Raw genomic sequence first — 18,694 nt, forward strand, 5'->3', positions numbered from 1 at the left:
TGTGGGAGCTGGATTCTGCGTTGTCTGGAGCTCGTGACACATCCCCTGGACACGACAGGATCCATTACAGTATGCTATGGCACCTCACATTGCGCAACAAAGAAATCCTCCTCGCACTTTTTAATGCCATTTGGGCGTCGGGTCACTTTCCTGACGCGTGGCGTGAGGCAGTTTTAATCCCTTTTTTAAAACCTGGGAAAGACCGCACAAGCCCAAGTAGCTACCGTAGTATTGCCCTCACTAGTTGCATAGGGAAGACCTTGGAGCGGATGGTCAACCGCCGCCTTGTCTGGATGTTAGAATCCCGGCAACTCCTTAGTCGCTTTCAGTGTGGGTTCAGGAGGTTTCGTTCCACCTTCGATAACCTTGCCCTCCTGGAGGCGGCTATACAACAGGCTTTCCTACGCCGTCACCACCTTCTAGGTGTATTTTTCGACATCGAGAAGGCCTACGATACTACTTGGAGGCGTCTCATCCTGGAGCAGCTTCACGAATGGGGTTTTCGTGGTTGTCTTCCTCTTTTTATTCAGTCTTTCCTCTCGCCACGATGTTTTAGATACCGGATTGGTGACGTCCTGTCTGATCGCTTTGAGCAGGAGAACGGTGTCCCTCAGGGTAGCGTTTTAAGTGTGACTCTCTTTGCCATCGCTATTAATAGCATTACGTCCATAGTGAAAAGTCCTGTCCAGTGTTCTTTGTTTGTGGACGATTTCTCTTTGTTTTGCTCTTCTTCAAGCCTTGCAACGACAACTCGTCAGTTGCAACTTACGATTAGGCGTTTGGATGACTGGGCGCAGAAGAGTGGTTTTAAGTTTTCCACCGAGAAGTCTGTATGTGTTCTTTTTAACCGTTCTCGTTCGATTTTAACCTTTCCTGAGTTGAGGATGAGGGACACTATACTTACTTTTAAAGACACGGTGAGATTTCTGGGGCTCATTTTTTACTCGAAGCTCACGTGGTTACCTCATCTTAAAGACCTGAAACGGCGGTCACTTAAGGCTGTAAGTATTTTAAAATGTCTTAGCCACAGTACATGGGGAGCTGACAGGACTTGTCTGCTCCAGTTTTACAGGGCGTTTGTGCGATCTCGGCTCGATTATGGGTGCACGGTGTATGGGTCTGCGAGGCCTTCTTACTTAAAGTTGTTGGATGTTGTGCACCATGAAGGGCTTCGGTTGGCCACTGGGGCATTCTGAACTAGCCCCATACCAAGCCTCTGTGCAGAGGCTGGTGAGCCGCCACTTCATATGCGGCGACGGCTACTTACAGTGCGCCAGGCGTATAAAACTTTGTCCACACCATACACCCCTGCATACCATACCGTTGCTCAGCCTCCTCTGGCACGATTGTTTCATAACCGGCAATGTGCGACGCAGCCCTATGGGATTCGCGCACAGGATTGCCTCGGTGCGATGTCTATGGCTGGTCTTCATGTTTTACGTCGCGGTTGGAGCAGATCTCCACCTTGGCTCCTCCGGAGACCCAAACTTATTTTAGATTTGACTAATTTTAAGAAAGCTGGCACACCAAATGTTACGTTCCAATCTCTGTTTTTTAACATTTTAGATGTGCATCATGGTTTCACTGTCGTTTATACTGATGGCTCCAAACAGGAGGCTTTCCTTGGCTGTTCTGTGGTGTTCCCTGATCATGTTACCCGGATTCGCCTCCCTGCTGAATATACCGTTTTCGCAGCGGAGCTCCACGCGATCCTGACGGCACTGGAGCAGATGCATCGTGTTCGGGGCGATCGATTTCTTCTCTGCTCCGATTCTCTTAGTGCCTTACAATCGCTGCAGAACCTGTACCCGACTGAAGAGATGGTCCAGCTGATACATGACCAACTGTACTTGCTCCAACGGCGGGGTAAAGAGGTATCCTTCTGCTGGGTGCCTGGTCATGTCGGCATATGGGGCAATGAACAGGCTGTTCGGGCTGCCAAGGAGGCCTGCAGAGAGCAGGATGTGGTCCAGTGTCCCATCCCATTGCAGTCAGTCATCGCTGCACTCCACAGGAAGTGCATGGAGTTGTGGGAGGACGAATGGCTGGCGGTGACGGCCAATAAACTGCGGTTGGTAAAGTCAACCACTCGGCCGTGGCGTTCCTCCTGCCGGCTGCTCAGGCGGGAAGAGGTGGCGCTCACACGTCTTCGGATCGGGCACTGTCCTCTGACACATAGCTATTTATTACGGCGGGAGGATCCTCCGTTTTGTGATGCTTGTGGTGTGCACATCTCTGTCCGGCACATTTTAACAGACTGCATTTTATACCGTGATGCAAGGGCAGAAGCACAAGTTGATGGGGATCTGCCCTATGTTTTAGCTAACGATGAGACGTGTGTGTCTAGGGTTTTTAAGCTTTGTGATGCGTCTGGACTCTGGCCTAAACTTTTAGGCTGGAGGTTTTAGTGTATTGCAGAGTGGCTGACTCCTCCCTTTTTTCCTTGCGGTCAGCCAGCCACTTCCCTCTGCTACATTGTTTTAGCACCCTCTACCTTTTTCTTCCCATGTTGTTCATGTTTTACTGTTGACGCCCTGCTTCATCCCACGCTTCGGTGTGGGTGAGCACATGTTTTTCAATGATTGTTCCCCGTGTTTTCTGTTCCGTTATATGTAAATTTTCTGAGTTTTTTTTCTTGACACCCGTCTCACTATGATACTGAACGGGCGCTGAAGACCTTGCTGTCGTGCGCCCACACAACCCTTCTACTACTACTACTACTACTAGCTACTGTCCCATTTCTCTCACCAGCTGTGTTTGCAAAGTGATGGAATGTGCAATTCATGCCCAGCTGGTATGGTGGCTAGAGTCTCACAATTTACTAACCACCGCGCAATGTGGATTTCAGGTACGCCATGCTGCAGTTGAGTCTTGTCACTTTGTCAACCCATGTCATGAATGTTCCATTAAGTTTCGGGTGTGCAGATGCAAGAATTCTCCTTCTTCTAATATTTTGGCTGTTAAAGTTCAGCCATCTTCATCTGAGTGAGCCGCAAGCCTGCCGCTCCAGTGCTCGCTTCGTCCCTTTATACTAGTGTACTGTGCATCTGCACATGCACCCACAGATGCAAATGCGCCAGAGACGTTGGTTGGTGGCAGATACGTGCACAATGCAAGAGTTACATCTGACTCCACAGTTGATCTGTGTTGGCATGTCAATATATCATGGTGAGCTGCACTGTGATGATGTCTTTGTGAGTTTATTACAGCAAGTCCTGGATTCCATGATTTGTCAAGGTTGAAACCACTCTATTAATTAAATTTGATGTCAAGCGAATCTCAACTGCCTCCTTCACTATCGAGCCACCATCCTGCCCCGACGATGAGTGTTCTCTGAACTTTGACCCATAAAGCGCATATTATTTCTGACGAAAGCAGTCTGCAGGATGAACTTTCCCACTTACAAAGAGTGTTTGAAGACAATGGGTACTCTCCACAGCAAATACAGAAGGCACTGAAAATGAAACCGAAAGAGGCCACAGAGAAAGCAGAAGAAGTCGAAGAAACCTTTAAATCGATGGCCTTCCTCCCATATGTAGGTAACCTCTCATCAAAATTAGGACAGATTCTCAGCAGACACAAAGTAAAAGTGATTTTTCATCCTCCACCCAAGACAGCTGCACTCGTGGGCTCTGTCAAAGATGATTTGCTGCTCCGAAAATCTGGAGTTTACAAAATTCCATGTGAATGTGGCCTTTCTTACATTGGACAAACAACTTGTACTGTCCAAGAAAAATGTACAGAACACCGGAGGTATACACGACTTGTACAACCTAACAAGTTGGCAGAGGCAGAGCATTGTATTGGCACTGGTCACAGTATGTTTAATGACATAGAAATTCTGGCAGCTACATCATCTTTTTGGGACTCAATAGTGAAGGAGGCAATTGAGATTCACTTGATGTTGAATTTAATTAAAAGAGATAGTGGTTTCAACCTTGATAAATCATGGAATATTGCACTTGATGTAATAAACTCGTAAAGATGTCGTCACAGTGCAGCTCACAATGATATATCGACATGCCAACACAGATTGACTGTGGAGTCATAGATGTAACTCGCACATTGTGCACGTCTCTGCCACCGACCAACATCTCTGGCGCATTTGCATCTGTGGCCGCATGCGAAGTTGCACAGTACACGAGTATAAAGGGACAAAGCGAGCACTGGAGTGGCAGTCTTGTGGCTCACTCTGAAGATGGCTGAATGTGATACAGCCGAAATATTAGAAGAAGGAGAATTCTTGTGGCTGCACACCCGAAACTTAATGGAACAGTCTTTGCGCCGCCAAAACATGAAGATTCGCATCATGTCATGAATGGTTTTGTGTGTAAATGCCAGACTTTGGCTGTGTTTTTTGATTTGAAGAAACCATAAGACACCTGCTGGGGGTCTGGTATCCTCCATACACTCTGCACCTGGGGTCTTCAGAGGCCACCTGTCCTGTTTCTTAAGGAATTTTTAAGACAAGAGTTTTCAAGTTGTGTGGGTTCTGAGTTGTTGGACACCTTTATCCAGGAAAAAGGTGTACCTCAGGGTAACATCCAGAGTGTCATCCTCTTCGAAATCACCATTAACCCTATTATAGTCTGTCTCCCCCCAGTCATCTCTGGCTCCCATTTCGTTGATGATTTGCCATCTACTGCAGTTCTCCACAGACTTCTCTACTTGAGGGGCATCTTCAGCATGGTCTCAATTATCTCTACTCATGAAGAATCACAATGGCTTTCACATTTACATTGACAAAACCATTTGTGTGAATTTCTGTTGCCACAATGGGTTGCTTCCACCATACTCAAATCTTGGGCCCATTGCTCTTCCATTTGGTGAAACTGTGAAATTCCTGGGGCTCATTCTTGATAGCAAACTTTGTCTTACCTGTCCGTCTACTATACCTGGTCCCTCAATGCCCTGTGTGTCCTCAGTGGTACTTCCTGTGGAGTGATCGGACCACCCTTCTCCTTTTGTATCAATCCCTTGTCCTTTTGAAACTAGACTGTGTGTGTTTCGTTTATGCATCTGCACGTCCATCCATCATACACTGTCTCAATACAATCCACCATCGTGGCATCCGTTTGGTCACTGGCACCTTTTACACTAGCCTGGTTAAGAGTCCATTTGCAGAAGCTGCTGAAATCCCACTGCCATACTGATGAGACTTTCTCCTCAGCAGATAGGCATGCCATTCGACTGTTGTGCCTGGCCACACATCCTGTGTGTCCTCCTTTGCCAGTATGGGGTGTGTCCCTCTTCTGTTACCTCCTGGAGTTTCCTCTCAGTTCTTGCTCCAGCAGCTCAACTTCACACTATCTGCCACTTTACCAGTGAGTGTAAACCATCTTGGCTTCATGCAGCGGCCTATGTTCACCTTGGCCTTCATTCACTTTCTCGAAGGGTGTTAACCACCTTGGCTTTGTGTGGTGGCCCGTGTTCACCTTGGCTTGTTTCTAAGGACACTACTCCAGCCTCGCTCTATCACTGTACACTGTAAGTTTCATGACCTTCGCAGTAGTACCTTTGTGTACAATGATGACTCTTAAGACTGATTGTGGTGTTGGGTGTGCTTTTGTCATTGACACCTACAATTTTTGGTATAGCTTCTGGAACACTGCTCATTATTTACAGAAGATCTCTTCGCCCTGTATCAAGCCATGCAGTACGTCTGAAGATGCGGGCTTTTCAATTTTTATCTGTTCACCCTCTGTGCACTTCAGAGATGCCCTTGTTTGCTGTACGATGTCCATCCCTTAGTGCAATGGGTCTGGGAACGCTGTCACTAGCTTACTCTTTATGCAGTCACAGTATGTTTGAAAGTCCCTGGTAAAGGAGGCCGCTGAAGCTAATGCCAAAGCTGCAGTCATCAAACCTCGGCCCGCTGATTCTTCCGTTCCCTCCAAAGATCTGTGTTGCCATCTATCAACAGCTGATGTCACTTTGACATCACCACTGGTCTTCCCTTCATGGAAACAAGCTCTGGAAATTAAAGAAATCGAACATCTCCTTGCGGCTTGGCTGACCACCTCTCTCTGTGAGGCATATGTTTGCCATATGAGTTTTCGGCCATTTTAGCGAACTACACGTGAGGTGTTGACTGTGTTTTACTTTTTATCCAGCATAGCAGTATGGTGAAGGATATTTAACCTATAGTTCAGGACCTCTGTTACATGTGTGGCATATTTTGTGGCCCTTTCTCCAAGAGTCTGTTTTCTAGTTGTCTTTCCTTCCATCGATTGGGCTCAGCAAATAGTTGCTTTTAACTCCTTTTCATCTTCCTGTTCTACAGTTCTGACATGGCCATGTATGACCTTAGTTGTTGTTGCACCCTAAAACAAAACAGAACAAATGTTTGCCATTGTAATTAGAAATTGAATTTATTGCCTTCTCGCTCATTTCAGCAATAACGAGTAGTTTCGTAATAGTTCAATCTCAACAGTTTGAATAAAAACACACAGTACAGTCCTGATACAGTTCACTTTGAATTGTGATCCATTATTCATGCTGAAAAAATGTGACTGCTTCAACCATCTGTTCTCTTAGCACTTCTTGAATAAAACTAAAATTTCATTTCTTATAAACTTGCATTCCTTCAAATATTCAAATCATATGAAAGTGTTAATTTATTCAGCCTACTATTCTAAAATTCTACTACGTACCAGCTGCGTGGTCTGCAACACTGCTTCCTCCACTTAGCTGTGGGTATCCTACCACCTGTTGTTGGCACATGCCTTTGATTTTCACAAACATGATTTTAACTTTAATAGTTCTCTCAGTTTATCCTCCTCACATGCTTTTTCACCGAAGATTGTCCAGTTGTGGTAGCCACATGCAAGGCTCTAGTCAGTGCAAGGCAGAGTAAATAACAGATGGATAGGTACTGAGTCACACAACACACAAATAATCGAAATGAAGAAAAGAATTCTCATTAAGCATCAGTTGTATCAAAACACTATTACACTGCAAAGTGCTCTTTCCCATAATATAAATACAAGCACTTCAACACTCAAAGGGTCAAATGAGTAATATATGGCACTGTGGGTATATTTTCTGCTGGTAGAAATGTACTAACAACATAGGAAATGCCTGTATCCCTACAAAGTCCAGTGCATGCACATCCATGCCTTGGCCCCTGGACAACATGTACACTCATTGTATATGGTTAAGTCGTGCAAGGGCGAAAAAGCAAGTTCACAACACTTTAAAATAGGGAAATATTATGAAGAAATAGCCAGCTTGACCTGTCTGTAACAGACAGATGTCTAAAGAACTTGAGACTGGGATCATGGAATGTTCTACCCATCTATCAAGCTGGAGCTTTACAGAAATTACTTGATCAGCTGGATGAATACTGACTGGATATTACAGCTCTTAGTGTTGAAATGGTTAAGTGAAGAAGTGATAGAGAAAGATCATATGATGTTCTTTATAGCTGCCAAGAGAAATATCACATGTTTGGTGCTGATTTTATTGTAAGTAAGAGGAAAACCATCTTATTACAGACGTCCAGGCTAAATCGCACATATTGTCCTGACTTGGAATCTGAGGAAAATTTTTCAGCTAAAGTCTTGTGTTCTCCAACTGAAGAGGAGAGTTAGGAAAAGATGCTTTTTATGACAAGTTAAATAAGCATACACTGAATGTTCAAGGGGAGACTGAAAGATAATTTTTGCAGATATTAATGCTAAAATAAGTAAAGATTAATATCACTCTTGTATTGGAAAATACAGCCTGCATGATAACTCTAATGAAGTGGGATCGGACTCTTACACCTACTTCAAGAAATAGGGTAGTGGGCAGTGCAGCTTTTAAACATAAAGATATACATAAAACGATGTGAAAATCTCAAGACAGATTTACTTCTAACCAATTTGACCATATCCTTACAGGTAAGATATCTGTCCAGTCTAATGGATGTTAGAAGTTGTAAGACTGCTAATGTTAACTCTGACCATTACCTTGTAATAGCAACAGTCAGAAGTCAAACATCTAAACAAAGGAAGGTAAATTGGTCTTCTGCAAGAAAATTCCATATTGGTAAGCTCAAGGAGCCAGATCTGCTCAAAGATTATCTGATATACTCATTGAAGACCTGTCACTCTTAAATAACAGTATCGAGGAAATATGGAAAACCTAAGAGGTACCCTTACAAATGCTGCTAATGAAGGTCTGGGAATAGTAGATTAGGTCATACACAATGGCTAGTTTGATGAAGAGTATACACTAGTAACAGGAATTGAAAGTGAAGCCTATGGGAGAATGCATCAAGTAAACGAGGAGCAAGAGAAGAAGAAAAGTGGCTGCATAGAAGAGCGAGCATGAAACAAAAAACTTGAAGAAATGGGGCAGCTGAAAGAGATGGATAAAGTAGTAGCTTTTTATCCAAAGTTAAATAAGAGCCAGAAGGATTTCCAGCCAATGATGAATTGGGGGTAGAAAAACAGATGGTTCAGTTTTGAATAGCGATGAAGCAACATGGAGAAAATGGGCTCAACACCTTGAGTAACTGCTGAATGATGGCACAGCTTGAGAACCAAGGAATCTTACCCTCTGTAAATACACAGAACTCAGATACAGAGGAACCAGTACCAACTGCTGAGGAAGTGAGGCAGCCATCAAGAAGCTGAATAATATTAAGGCCTCAGGAATGGATCTAAAAAATCAGAACTCATAAAATGGAGGAAAGAAATTTGTCAAACATTTCTGTGTGCTTAGAATTAAGATTTGTATAGAGAAAAGTATCCCTGATGATTGGAACATTGGTATCATACACCCAGTACAAAAGAAAGGTGATACTATGTAGTGTTCTGACTATATGGAAATTTGCCTATTACCGACAGCATGTAAAATAGTCTCGAACATCCTTTCTCACAGGTTTATGACCTATGTTGAAAATGCTTTTGGTGACTCAGCATGGGTTTCATCAGGGAAAGATCTACTGTTGATCAGTTCTTCACAATATGGCAAATACTAGAAAAAGGCAAAGAATTTGGAACTGAAACACATTGCATCCATATAGACTTCAGATCAGCCTAAGACTGTATTGACAGAAGGGAGCTGTATATAGCAATGGAAGAATTTTCAATTCTTAATAAATCGATTGCCATAGTAAAGGCTGCTACAGAGAACACCTGAGGTCAAATTAAAATACGGAATATGTGATCACAAAAAAAGTGGAGGAAAACAGGGAGATGGAGTATCCTGCCTCCTGTTTAACGTGGCCTTGGTGAAGGTTACAAGAGGAGGCGGCATCAAACAAAGACTGTCCTGCATAAAACAGTTCAGGTGCTGGCATATGCAGATTATATAGCTGCAAGAAAGCAAAGAGCAATGAAAGCTTTAAAGTCTTGGAAGAGCTGCTAGTAAGATGAATTTACAGATAAACAGAGGTAAAACTATGTATATGCCTGTAACTAAGAAAGGTTATCTAAATAAACCCCATCTATAGAACTTCATTCATATAAGTTTGATATTGTGCATAGTTTCACTTACCTTGGATGAGAAGTAAACATTAAGAGCAACATCAGTTCTGAAATACAAAAACAAATATTGTCACCTAACAAGTGCTATCATGACAACAGAAAATATCTGAAACCTAAATTGCTGATCAGAAAACAAAAGTTATGATTTATCAAGTTTCAGTAAGGCCAGTGCTGGAACGTGGACTCAAACAAAATTTGATGAAAGGGAACTGGGCGTGTTTTAAAGATCTGAGACAAATTCTTGCACGAGTGGAAGAAAATGGTGTCTGAAGGAGGAGATTAAACTATGAATTATGTAATCTTTATATTGAAACACACATTGTCAGGTACATTAAGATTAAAAGGCCGGAATGGGCAGAACGTGCATTGAGGAGGAGGAGGAGGAGGCTATCTTACCATGGTATGACTTTGTGCAGACATTGTACTTTGCTCTACATGAAATGGTCAACAGACCTTGATACATACTGAAAACTCCAGGTTGGAATATAAACAATATTTGGAAAATGGTAGATTCCTACTCAACGTTAAGATGACACATGGAGACAGGCACAATGAAAAGCCTGTTACGCATTTAGCTTCCAGCCAAAGCCTTCTTAAGAAGTGTGTGTGCGCGCGCGCACACACGCACACACATGACTGCCATTTCTGGCAGCTCAGACCAGTCTGAGCTGCCAGAGAAGGTGGTAATGTCTATGTAAAGTGTGCTTGCTTTCTTTGTGTGTGTGTGTGTGTGTGTGTGTGTGTGTGTGTGTGTGTGTGTTTCAGAAGAAGGCTTTGGCTGAAAGCTAAATGTGTCTGCCTGCAACTCAACATGTCATCTTTATGGTGAGTACCAATGTATGCTTTTCTTAATATTGTTGAGGTCACTACATGGAATTGAAACATTGTTCAGGCATTTCAGTATGTCATTACTGTAATAGTACACCACATACAATCTCTGGAGACGTGCTCATTCAAAAATCTAACACAGATAGTGTTCTTATAATTTACTATTGATACCACAAAAGAGCATAGAGAGCAATGGACAAGTCATGAATAAAATTACAGAACAGAGCAATGAGTGTGAATTGGTTATTTGCCTTTGATTGATAAAATTTGAGGTAGCTCTTGACTCAGTCTTAACCAAATCAGTATAGACTGCTCCTGAGGAATGATCGATTGGTGTACTAAAAATGGTCTGTGCTGCAGCTCCATTAAATAAGCTCGTGAGAAATTCAGAACTGAGAAAGAAGTCGGACAAGAAAATTCCATATTAGCAATACACTTCTTAAGTTGTAGAGGAAGTTATCATGTCGTTAAAAAATGGGAAAACAGAAATGTGTAGTAGAGCATGTTAGATTTGAAGGTGCATCTGCACTAGTGGTAGTGATTTAGAAATGTCAATGGAATGAAGTTTGCTCACACAAGGGAGCAGAGAGGTGTCAGACGTCTTCCAGGTAACCAAGCCAGACAAAATGTTGCTGCAGATGAAATTGGATAAAAATTTCCTTCCCACTGCAGAGCGGCCATGCCAGTCATTGAACATGTATCACTGTCCAGCATTAGTCAGAGTAATGTCTCGGGAGACACACTATAAATAATTAGTAAATGGGAAGGCACAGAACATTTAAAAATGCGCATCCTACCAATGTGATGTGCACTATGAAAGAACTTATTTGAACCATATTAATTTTCGTACTGACATTGTACTGATTGCCTCTGTTGAGGATAAACATTGCCAGTGTCTGCAAGAACTTAAGAGTAGGTTTTGGAAGTAGGCTTGGAAATCAGTTACGTGAAGACCAAAATGAAGTATAATTAATATACTGGAAAGAAAATAAGCAGGTTAATAAAGAAATCAGAGAACCAGTTTATAAGCTCTTGTGTTTAGGGCAGTTGAAAGGAAGAGAGTGGAAGAAGAAAGAAATAAAGAAGAGTAAAGTATGGCTTGGAGTGCTTTTTCAGTAACTAAACAGTTATCAAAATTTATATTAAATAATGAAGTTGTAGGGGAAGAATACAGTTTTGGAATTAGTCAGCAGTAACATCCCTAAATGTATGGAATCAAGATGTATCCATCCAGCTTCATTTAAGGTGGAACATCCATTCTTCTGTAGTTGTTGGGAGAAGAGATGCTGGAATAAAGTACTTTGAAGGAAACCTAAGTAATTTTAATTTTTTGCCATTGTTATAAAATGAACCTACAATGAATTGAATTGTGCTTCTGCTTCTGTTCTTAGTGTCTGTCTGTCTCTCTCTCTCTCTCTCTCTCTCTCTCTCTCTCTCTCTCTGTGTGTGTGTGTGTGTGTGTGTGTGTGTGTGTGTGTGTGTGTGATTACACTTTCAGGTCACTCTCGAACAATAATTGTAGGTGTTCTACTGTTATTATTGCTGCCAATTGTCCATTCACTCCACTCTGAGTCATTGTACCTATTTGTGCACATTACTTTTGTTCTCCTTTCACAACTGCATCATTTGCGAACTTTCCCATAGTTAATTCTTGATGTAAAATATGCCACACACATTCTCCCACCATCTCAACACAACTATGGGAATATTTTTAATCACCATTGTCAAACACAGTAATAGGTCATTTCTGTTGCTGTTTTAGGACACCTGGTTAATCTTACAGAAGTAGGGTCACATCAAGAGTTAGAGACATCCATTTATCAGCTTCCGAAGTTGAATGAACTGGCCCAAAAACTATCAACTACTTCAGTAGACTTTCCGTTACTGAGATTTTTGACAAGTTCCCACTCTCTGTTTTGTCCTGTATGTCGAAGATTTTCTTGATTGCAGATTTAATTAAGGTGATAGAAATTTATTTGGAGGATACACGTCACAGAGGTAAATGTGAGAAGCTCAGAAGCTGTAACCATGTGCCAAGTACCCCTGCTATGTCTCCATTTACATTTTTGGAAATTGCTGTCTTCTTATTTATAATGAACAAAAGTACTTGAATAAATGGGGCTTTTTACTTGATAGGTGCCTGAACTCTGACTTAAATGACTTGCACACTAAAAAATAAAAAATAAAAATTAAAAAAACCTGAGTTTAAACAGCCAATAACCAAAAAATATCTTTCTAGCTACCAAAGAACTTTGTATCAGAAGGCAAGGATCATTTAGACAACACAGTATTCCAGTTAATCCATTTGATTGAAACATAAACAAGAATACTTTAAAAGCTTGTGTGAACAAAACTATACATAAAAAGCACAATATTAAAGGTGTCCTTCCGGATGTTCAACCAAGTTGTTTACATTTATGCAGAAAATGGAGAAAACTTGTTTCACTTGAAAGTACAACGAATAATCACTCACACTGACAAGTGAACCTCCCCATCGCACCCCCCTCAGATTTAGTTATAAGTTGGCACAGTGGATAAGCCTTGAAAAACTGAACACAGATCAATGGAGAAAACAGAAAGAAGTTGTGTGGAACTATGAAAAAAATAAGCAAAATATACAAGCAGAGTAGTCCATGCGCAAGATATGCAACATCAAGGTTAGTGTGAGCTCAGGAGTGTCGTGGTCCTGTGGTTAGCGTGAGCAGCTGCGGAACGAAAAGTCTGTGGTTCAAGTCGTCCCTCGAGTGATAAATTTATTTTCTCTATTTTCGCAAACTTATGATCTGTCCATTCGTTCATTGACGTCTCTGTTCACTGTGATAAGTTCAATGTCTGTGTTTTGTGACCGCACCGCAAAACCGTGCGATTAGTAGACGAAAGGATGTGCCTCTCCAATGGGAACGGAAAACATTTGATCGCAAGGTCACAGGTCAACAGATTCTTCCACAGGAAAACACGTCTGATATGTTCTATAAGACACTGGTGACGGCATGTGCGTCACATGACAGGAATATGTTGTCGACCCACCTAACTTGTACACTTGGCGAATGGGTAAAAAGATTCTTCTACCTTGCCCGATTTAGGTGTTTCGATGTTTGTTTAGGTTTAGCGTCCCCATACTATGGCGCAGTTACCTCGCATCAGACGGACGGACAGATAATAATTGTCTGAAAATAAAAAAATTAAACTTCTCACTCGAGGGAAGACCTGAACCAAGGACCTCTCGTTCCGCAGCTGCTCATGCTAACCACAGGACCACGGCGCTCCTGAGCCCACACAGTACTTGATGTTGCCTATCTTGCCCATGGACTACTCAGTTTGTATATTTTGCTTATTTTTTTCATAGTTCCACACAACTTCTTCCTGTTTTCTCCATTGATCTGTGTTCAGTTTTTCAAGACCTATTCACTGTGCCAACTTATAACTAAATCTGAGGGGGGTGCGATGGGGAGGTTCCCTTGTAAGAACCAGAGACAAAACATTTTGTATCAGTACCACATCTGTATCAACCTGGAAACTTAGCCTAGTAGGGGAATAATTCTTTATATAATGAAACAATGTACCCATACAAATATCTTTTTATTTATTGCATCATTATATGAAGAGCTTTTCCCCTGCAAATACTGTAGTTATTCTTTATAGTGCTTGTGGATAAGTGTAGTGTTGCAGCTTCATGAAGTTTCAATTTATTACACAGGATTGTTCCTACATAGTATTAAATGTTTGTACTAATAGCTATTTAATTTCTAGAAGGGAAAAAATCTTTTATGTAACTTGGATAAAGATTAATTATATTAATCTTCAGAGTTCACAAAAAGTGTGCAAACTTTTTTTTACTGCCAGCAGTGATAGTGTTGCTGCTGGAGGAAACATTCAGTCAATGATCACCAACAAGATGAGGAAGATTTCTTCCACTTCCAGCTGCTTTGGTGGTCGTCGGCTGGCACCTCTTGCTTCAGGTGAAGATGTAACGCCATCACTGCGATCTTCATTTGCAAGTGTTTATTACAACATGACACCGTACCCATCAGACCTCTCTCTTGGTTCATCTACAGCAACTGAGTGACTGCTTGGCATTTTAGTTATGTGGATGAAATTTGTGGTTTTAATTGATGTGTCTTAGAATTTGGCTGCCTTTGTGTGAAATATTGTTTGTAGAAAAAAAATTTTGGACTGAGCTTAATTGACTGCTTGCTTTTTCAAGTATTAGTTTATTTTATAAAGCACATAGGAAAAGAAAGCAGTTTGATCTGTAAATTCTATGTTGTATGAAGTCTTTAGTTAATAAATGAACTTCTGTTTCTAGCTTCCATTTCTGATAGTCATTGTCTTTCAGAGTGGTTTGTTAAGCAGCTTTGTATTGTCTGTTATATCACAATGTGACAGTATAGCTACACACACAATTCTTTGCTTTCTGTGTTACCTTACCTTGCCATGTACGCATTTAGATTTTATATGCGGTAACAACAATCAGATTTGTAAAGTATATAGATTCGTCAGTTGTATATTTTTGTTAAAGACAGGATGTGGATTCAGTTATTGCTGTTCTTTTCTCCTAGATCGCCATTTTTAATTCTGAACGTGATTCGAGTAATGAATTAAGATAGCGTCTGCTATTGTTACAAAAATTGAATATTTTATCACAGTAAATGTATATAGGAACTAGTCAGAGCACACTGATTAATTGTAGGTGCTAAATTAAAATGTCAGTAATGTTGTAATCATGTACAGAAAAATTTGATTTGGCTACTTAATAAAATACACTGTCACAGTGCAGTTAATTCCATATTCTTCATTGCAGGCGATGCACATATTGTTGATTGTTGTAAGGTAATAGAAAATAGTTACAGTTCATGGAGTTTTGTCCTTAGATACCAAAGAATCTCATTAAGCTCGAAATTTCAACAATACGTAGATTTTTCAGGTTGACAAAATAGTAGTGACTGCATGCCTCTGAAATTTGGCACAGAAGTCTTAATTCTCCCCTCAGTTAATTTCCGTGTATTTAAACAAGTTATAACTTAATTCAAAATACTTTCAGGTTGTACTGTTCAGCACAGTTTGATTGACTGGTTCAATTAAACAGTTGTGTATTGGTGTTGACAGGGGAAGTGTTCGCAGACATCAACTGAAAGTTAGTGAGCCTCAGTGGTCATGCCTTGATATGTCACAATTCATACTGTAATTTCGGGGTAATAATTTGCTACTGATGCTATTTTATCATTGAAGAACATTTTACCAGTGATTCAGGATTAATTCTTTGCCTTGGCTCACCTGCAATTAAAAATGTGGCCTATATCTCAAACTGTGATTTGTATTTCAAAAGATAAATGAAATAAAACAGCTTTTATATTTTTCATTCTTGTTTGACAATAGAATTGTACATTGCATTCTTATTTACTGGCTTGTTTCTCTCATTGTTTTATGAATATGACTACATTACTAAGACTGATTATTAGTGCAGAGCATTTCATTTTAGTGTGTTCATGATTTATCTCGCTACATTTCACCGTCCAGTTTTTAGTTTCATGTTGATTTGTACTTACTTTTAGTTTATTTATGACTTGACTATATCTTCATGGGAATGATAGTTTGACGATGTGTCATTCTGTGTACACGTCTTATTTTGCCATGCCAAGGAGGATGCTTTCGACATATGAAAACATGAAGTGCAATAACAAATGATTTATGGTATAATTTTATACTGTTTTCACACAAGCTATTTATGGATTCATTTGTGGAAAATCATTGTTATTTTTATTGTTATCAGAATATCAAAACCAAATTAATGTATTTTTATTGATTTGAATCATTTGTTTGCTACAAAAGTATTCAAATAAGGGAACTTACATCATTGTGGGAGAGTATTAGATTCATTTTCAGACTAATTTTGTTTCTTTCTGAACATCATTCTCAATTTTACAAAAATGAAAATAATTTTCCAGTTCTATACTTCACAATAATTTCGCAATGAAGTTGTTTTAAACAGGTTGTGTATAAGAAACAGCATCTAGCATGGTTGTCTGTTTTAAAGTGTACTTAACATTTATTGAATATTACTGCTGAGAAAAATCAGTTTATACTACTTTTAATTTGCTTTGTTACAGTAGCAGTATTTATACATTGTATGAAAGTTTTATTTAAAGTTATTATAGTTTTGTAATTGTGTAACAAAATAAACTTTTCCGAAAAAAACTTTTGCTGTGGATGTTGTATTCTTTCACTGCTAAAACTTTTTGTTACATTGAGTGTTTCTTGAAGAATCAGGTTCATAGTTACCAAATACTACAGTGAGCCATAATTCTTGTACTTAATAGATTCACATGAAGGCCTTCCAGAAGTTGACAAAGTCTCTTCAAACTTGATTTTAAAAAATCCATTCAGATTCAAAACTGACACAAAAGAAGCCACAAAGGATAGTTGGAATACGTTCTCCAAAATTTCTCGAATAACGGAATCTCGTGTGCAGTACTGTCAACGTGAGACTTTTACACTTACAGATGCTGTATTTGGGGCTAAATAGATCAGCTGCACACAGCAAAGGTTCCAGTTACTGGATCTGCTACTTTTCATCTCTTACAATTTTGGTGATGGTAGGGACTGTCACATTTTTTTCTAACACGGAATAAAAATATTTTTCACTGGATCATTTTTCCAACAATTAGTGCTTTCTTTGGCCTGCACGTTCAGCGGAGGAGGAACCTGTTCACCACCTTAAAGTGGCACAGTAAGCGGTGAGTTTCGCAATGTTCAGATGCTGTAGTGAATAAGATTACCAGAATCAGGCAACATTCATGAAGTGAAATTGGTTAGCATAAGAGGTGGTTGCAGACACTTACATTGACCTCAAACCAGTTTTGTCAGCTGTTCATGTGACATATTTTTCTGCCCCAACTAGATCAGGGCTATGTACACAGTATGTTAATCATCCTCCATTAAGCTTGTTCCTTTGAAGTTTATTATTATTATTATTATTATTATTATTATTATTATTATTATTATTATACACTTTCACATGACTCACACATACAGTTAAGGTTCACACACATTCCCTCCTGGGGATTAAGAGTGGTGACAGGAAGAGCTGTTGTGGTCTTCAGTCCAGAGACTGGTTTGATGCAGCTCTTCATGCTACTCTATCCTGTGCAAGCTCCTTAATCTCAGTGCCTACTGCAACCTACATCCTTCTGAATCTGCTTAGTGTATTCATCTCTCGGTCTCCCTCTGATTTTTACCCTCCAGGCTGCCCTCCAATACTAAATTCGTGATCCCTTGATTCCTCAGAATATGTCCTACCAACCAATCCCTTCTTCTAGTCTAGGTGTGCCACAAATTTCTCTTTTTCCCTAATTCTATTCAATACCTCCTTATTAGTTATGTGATACACCCATCTAATCTTCTGCATTCTTCTGTAGCACCACATTTTGAAAGCTTCTATGCTCTTCTTGTCCAAACTATTTATCATCCACATATCACTTCCATACATGGCCGCACTCGATACAAATACTTTCAGAAACGACTCCCTGACACTTAAATCTATATTCGATGTTAACAAATTTCTCTTCCTCAGAAACACTTTCCTTGCCATTGCCAGTCTATATTGTATATCATCTCTACTTCGACCATCATCAGTTATTTTGCTCCCCAAATAGCAAAACTAATTTACTACTTTAAGCGTCTCATTTCCTGATCTAATTCCTGCAGCATCACCTGATTTAATTCGACTACATTCCATTATCCTCGTTTTGCTTTTGTTGATGTTCATCTTATATCCTCCTTTCAAGACATTGTCCATTGTGTTCAGCTGATCTTCCAGATCCTGTGCTGTCTCTGACAGAATTACAATGTCATTGGCGAACCTCAAAGTTTTTATTTCTTCTCCATGGATTTTAATTCCTACTCCAAATTTTTCTTTTGTTTCCTTTACTGCTTGCTCAATATACAGATGGAATAACATTGGGGATAGGCTACAACCCTGTCTCACTCCCTTCCCAACCACTGCTTCCCTTTCATGCCCCTCGACTCTTATAACTGCCACCTTCAGAGTTTGAAAAAGAGTATTCTAGTCAACATTGTCAAAACCTTTCTCTAAGGCTACAAATGCTGGAAACGTAGGTTTGCCTTTCCTTAATCTATTTTCTAAGATAAGTTATAGGGTCAGTATTGCCTCAAGTGTTCCAACATTTCTACGAAATCCAAACTGATTTTCCCCGAGGTTGGCTTCTACCTGTTTTTCCATTTGTCTATAAAGAATTCGTGTTCGTATTCTGCAGACATGGCTTATTAAACTGATAGTTTGGTAATTTTCACATCTGTCAGCACCTGCTTTCTTTGGGATTGGAATTATTATATTCTTCTTGAAGTCTGAGGGTATTTGACCTGACTCATAC

The 18,694-nt window shown here is 40.2% G+C and overlaps 1 protein-coding gene across 4 annotated transcripts in view; it reads left to right on the plus strand.

The window, feature by feature from the left end:
• LOC126162148 (uncharacterized) overlaps positions 1-16,443 on the plus strand; it is a 52,913-nt gene extending 36,470 nt beyond the window's left edge. Inside the window, exon 3 of one of the 4 annotated variants that reach the window (XM_049918445.1) lies at positions 14,148-16,443. In XM_049918445.1, coding sequence (XP_049774402.1) covers positions 14,148-14,370 — 223 coding nt within the window. In that variant the 3' untranslated portion in view covers positions 14,371-16,443. The remainder of the gene's footprint in view (positions 1-14,147) is intronic. The other 3 variants (XM_049918444.1, XM_049918447.1, XM_049918446.1) reach the window with 3 other exon arrangements.
• Positions 16,444-18,694: the final 2,251 nt, after the last annotated feature.

Source organism: Schistocerca cancellata, chromosome 2, assembly GCF_023864275.1.
Source record: "Schistocerca cancellata isolate TAMUIC-IGC-003103 chromosome 2, iqSchCanc2.1, whole genome shotgun sequence".
Lineage (NCBI taxonomy): Eukaryota > Metazoa > Arthropoda > Insecta > Orthoptera > Acrididae > Schistocerca > Schistocerca cancellata.